This window comes from Entelurus aequoreus, linkage group LG04, assembly GCF_033978785.1.
Source record: "Entelurus aequoreus isolate RoL-2023_Sb linkage group LG04, RoL_Eaeq_v1.1, whole genome shotgun sequence".
Lineage (NCBI taxonomy): Eukaryota > Metazoa > Chordata > Actinopteri > Syngnathiformes > Syngnathidae > Entelurus > Entelurus aequoreus.
Genome location: NC_084734.1, coordinates 65,084,437 through 65,089,436, shown reverse-complemented (window position 1 = coordinate 65,089,436; position 5,000 = coordinate 65,084,437). Strand labels below are relative to the sequence as shown.

Sequence of the window (5,000 nt, the reverse complement as noted above, 5' to 3'; positions counted from 1 at the left end):
TTTGATATATTTCATTACAATTCAATACAAAATAAAAAAACAGCTTGCATGGTGCATGATACATATTGAACAGACAATAATTGTACTTACATGAGGAATCATGACATCACACCGATAATATTGATTAAAAAAAGGCCAGATAACCAATAAAAACACAAAAAAAACGCTCCAATGAGGAGAGATTAGGCTGTAGGTGTGCTACAAATCAAGCGCTCCTTTTCTCATGCTAAACTTCCCCTGAGCTCACTGTAAACAAGCATGGCGTCTTGTGGGACTTCTCCGCTGTTTGAGAGGAAGATATTTTGCCTGATATTTGCACCAAACGTTCTGCAAACAATCCGCAAAGAGGGGCAAAAAAAGCCATCGAGCTCCAACACATCAAACCAAAAAAATGCGGCTTCATTTTCAAAGCCAATACGAATAGATCCATCCATCCATTTTCTACCGCTTATCCCTTTTGGGGTCGCAGGGGACGCTGGAGCCTATCTCAGCTGCATTCGGGCGGAAGGCGGGGTACACCCTGGACAAGTCGCCACCTCATCGCAGGACCAACACAGATAGACAGACAACATTCACACTCACATTCACACACTAGGGCCAATTTAGTGTTGCCAATCAACCTATCCCCAGGTGCATGTCTTTGGAGGTGGGAGGAAGCCGGAGTACCCGGACGGAACCCACGCAGTCACAGGGAGAACATGCAAACTCCACACAGAATGATCCTGAGCCCGGGATTGAACTCAGGACTACTCAGGACCTTCGTATTGTGAGGCACATGCACTAACCCCTGTTCTACCGTGCTGCCCATACAAATAGATATTTTTTTAAATACTAACAAAACAGCTTGCAAGTCAGCTTTGTGTTTTTATTGGGGGTGCACGATTGATATCGGACAGAAAATAATTGTGCCGATATGTAAGCTGGAGTGAGCAAATCAAGCGCTCCTTTTCTCGTGTGGTAAACTTTCCCTGAGCTCGTTGTAAACAAACATCGTGTCGATCTTGTGGGACATTTACATTGTCTCGGAGGAAGACATTTTGTCCGCAAACAACCCGCAAAGAGGGGAAAAAGCCACGGTGCTTCAACACATCAAACCTTATCAGCCATCTGAAACACCAGTATCGCTGCGTACGACATTCTTTTGAAAGTGTACAGTCTATATTTAAAAAACAATAGGTGTAAATAAGTTAATCGGTTATCAGTATCAGCCTAAAAATATATATACCGTGCATCCCTAGTTTTCATTGACAAGTTTTATTACTTTTTCTCAATACTTTACAGCAGACCTGGGCAAATTAAGGCCCGGGGGCCACATGCGGCCCGTTAAGCTTTTCAATCTGGCCCGCCGGACATTCCCTAATAATTTTTTTTAGATGTTAAAGATGGAAAGTGTAGCTGCCATTATGATGTGCAGTGATGTTTTGTAATGACCGTAAGTCTTGAACTATACAAAGTATTTCAATGGTTGGAATCTGCGCTGTTGGATGATGTACCAGTTACTATGATAATCTAATTAGTTACCATGGTAATCTAATTAGTTACTATGGTCATCGAATTAGTTACTATGGTAATCGACATCACAGCAGCTCAGACGAGGCACCAAGCAGTGTGGGTGGGAAGTTTTTCGACAGACGCGGAAGGAGATTTTCACAACAAAGTTCTAAAGCTTAGTGATATATCCGATATACAGTATCAGATTTTAGGTGGGTTTATTTTGTACCCTTCGCGTTCATATTTCACTGTATGTAGCATTTTTGTTGCGTTTCACTTGATTGTAAAATATGTCGATCGAAAGGGGGTGTGACATTCATGTTTTGTCAATATTCAGTGTTTTATCGTTCATAGAAAAATGTAAAATTCCATTATGTTTTTTAAGGCGGTCTGTCATGACGTTTTTAGCATTCAATCAGGCATTATTGTGAGGTTTTGTATTAGTGTTCCTAAAACAATTTTTTTTCTCTAACTGTGGCCCCCGAGTCAAAATGATTTACATTTTGATTTACAAGCCAATATTTTATCCACCCATTTTGTGCCCGGCAGCACATCCATTGTGGGCGTCTCCGGTGGTCATTCAGTCAGCACATCGGTGTTGTTGTTAGCTACTGTGCTAGTGTGTTAGTTGTATGTCTTTTAAGCGTTCTTTTAACTATTTACGGCATTTTTCTAGTTCTGCTAGCTCGACATGAGTCCAAAACAAGCAATGAACAAGTGATGTGTGGTTTGAAACATTCAAGAAGTATACACCGTGTTGTCAACCCCGCCCTGCCGCTGCACACCAAGAAGATGAACCCAACAAGGTAAAGTGGGTTTTATTTTTGATTTGTAATCATTGTAGCGACCTGGCTGTTAAAGTGAAGGAGTTTTGTGATTTTAAACTGTGAGTGTGCCACAGGGCTACTGTTATGTTACACAGTGCCCCTTGGCGGTGGTTTAAAGAAGTGATTTCAGTCAGAAACGCCCCCATTTTCTATTGGTTGTCATTGTCACCTGATGAAGGTCGATAGTCAGAGCAGCCATCTTGTTTACACAAGTCTGAGAAAAGGAAAACAATTGTGGTGAAAAGTGCAGCTCGACATTTGGCTACAATATACTTTTGTATACTTGTGAGTGAGTATACAAAAAACGAGAAGGGGTGTAGAAGGAGTTAGGTGTTAAATCCCACACCTAAGAACAGACGGTTTGGAGCGAAAAGTATGAGAGATGGTGGTCAAGAGGTGAAAAGCGAGTCATTTAAAAGAACAATGATCAATTTGACAAAATTAATAGCATTAATATAGAGTGTAATTTATCTGTTGCAAACATTTTAATATGTGTTTTTGTCGCATTTCTGGAAACCAAATATATATATATATATATATATATATATATATATATATATATATATATATATATATATATATATATATATATATATATGTGTGTGTGTGTAAAATAATGACAATACATTTATTTTGGCGGTAATACAAAGCTCAGTTTGCAACCACCGTGAAACAACGAAGAAGAAAAAGAAGAAGAAACCATTTTGTTTTTTCATTTTGTGTGCTACAATGTGCTCTACAAACATTTCCCCCTTGCAGCATTGCATCCATCGTTGTTGAGCCTTCAAGAAGCTTTGTTTGTAAGTATATCTAATTTGTTACATGTGTCCAGTTCATTGATTGTGTATATTTCTTAGAATATATAAGCTAATGCTAAAAGCTAACATTCCAGTCTGTATGCAACAACAATGCTCATATTGCTATGTATTTTGACCTAATGTAAACATTGATCACTCGTTGTTTAACCATAAGAGCATTTTTTTTAGTATGTCACTATATAAAGAGTGTTATGGCGTGTACACTCTGTGACAAAGACCAAAATAAACAGCCTTCTAAATTTCTTCAACGTCTAAGTCAGGGGTCCCCAAAATGTTTGACTCGGGGGCCTCATTGGGTTAAAACAAATTAGCCAGGGGCCGGGCTGTATGTATGTATGTATATATATATATATATATATATATATATATATATATATATATATATATATATATATATATATATATATATATATATCTATCTATCTATCTATCTATCTATCTATCTATCTATATATATATATATATATATATATATATATATATATATATATATATATATATATATATATATATATATATATATATATATATAGATATATCTATATATATATATATTTATAGATATATATATATTTATATATATATATATATATTTATATATATATATATATATATATATATATATATATATATATATATATATATATATATATATATATATATATATATATATATATATATATATATATATAATATATATATATATATATATATATATATATATATATATATAATATATATATGGGAAAATGCATTTTTAGACAATATGATTTGCCTTAGCGGCTAGGAGACACCGAGAGTAACAAGCGGTAGAAAATTGATTACAAAGGACAGATTTTGAAAAATAATAATAAAAAATAATAATTTTAAAAAAAATGTTTAACTTGGGACTTTCCGTATCCGGCCCGCCGGCCGTAGTTTGGGGACCCCTGGTCTAAGTCATCATTCACTTTTCAACGCCAAGGACCGGTGTTTAGCTATCTGTCAGTCCGTGCAGCCACGTAGGCAAGAGACAGAATAGCTAGTGACAGTGTGGGTGTGTGTCGGCAAGGCGGCTGAGAATGAGGACATTTCAGCTAGTTGTTTTTGTTTTGGCTTTGTTATTAAATAAAAAGTTGATCCATCACCCTCTTGTTATGTCTGTTTGATATTATAACAATTGTTTGTCTTTTGTCGAGGCCGGAACCCATTCTCCATGTTTATATTGTTTCTTATGAAGAAATGTTGTTTCTATTTACGAACCCTGTCCAAGAAACAATTAGGTTTATAAATCGAGGTTCCACTGAACTTTTGATGTGTTTTTTCATAATAGCATTATTAGATTGTGTAGCTGCAGGCCGCACTTTGGACACCCCTAACGAATCGTCATATTGGTTTGGTTCTGCTGCTAGCTGGAGCAGCAGGTGAGCACGTAGGGGATGTGCTTCAGGTAGTTCCTCAGGATGAGAGGAATGTCCAAACTGTCAATGGCAGGCTCTTTGAAGAAAAGCTGTCCTCGAATCGCGAGGCGAGTCTGCGACATCAGAGTTTTGGGGCAAACTGAAGCAGAGAAAAAGACAGTTAGACAAATTGTGGGTGACCAACTTCATCATGAAGGTCTCACCTCTTTCTTTGAGCAGCAGGACCAATGCTTCATTCTGCTTGGTGGTCTTGTCAATGATAAGCGTGGGTAGATACACATCTGCTCCAAAGTCTATGAGAAGCTGGATGTACTCCACCCCGCAGCCGTAACGCATACACACCTCCAGGACCGTCTTTGGCTGCTTGATCCGAGCCAGCATCTTCTCATCCGTGCAGTTGTAGTTGGGGTTGGCTCCGTGGAGGAGGAGGAGCTTAAAGCAGTCCAGGTGTCCATACACCGCTG

The 5,000-nt window shown here is 37.5% G+C and overlaps 1 protein-coding gene across 1 annotated transcript in view; it reads right to left on the bottom strand.

Moving 5' to 3' along the window:
- Window positions 1-4,442: 4,442 nt before the first annotated feature.
- Window positions 4,443-5,000, bottom strand: part of LOC133647956 (ankyrin repeat and SOCS box protein 12-like) — a 5,199-nt gene continuing 4,641 nt past the window's right edge. The window contains exons 3-4 of the mRNA XM_062043714.1: window positions 4,740-5,000; window positions 4,443-4,675 (exon numbers count right to left, since the gene is read on the bottom strand). The exon at window positions 4,740-5,000 is cut by the window's right edge and continues 268 nt beyond it. Coding sequence (XP_061899698.1) covers window positions 4,524-4,675; window positions 4,740-5,000 — 413 coding nt within the window. The 3' untranslated portion in view covers window positions 4,443-4,523. The remainder of the gene's footprint in view (window positions 4,676-4,739) is intronic.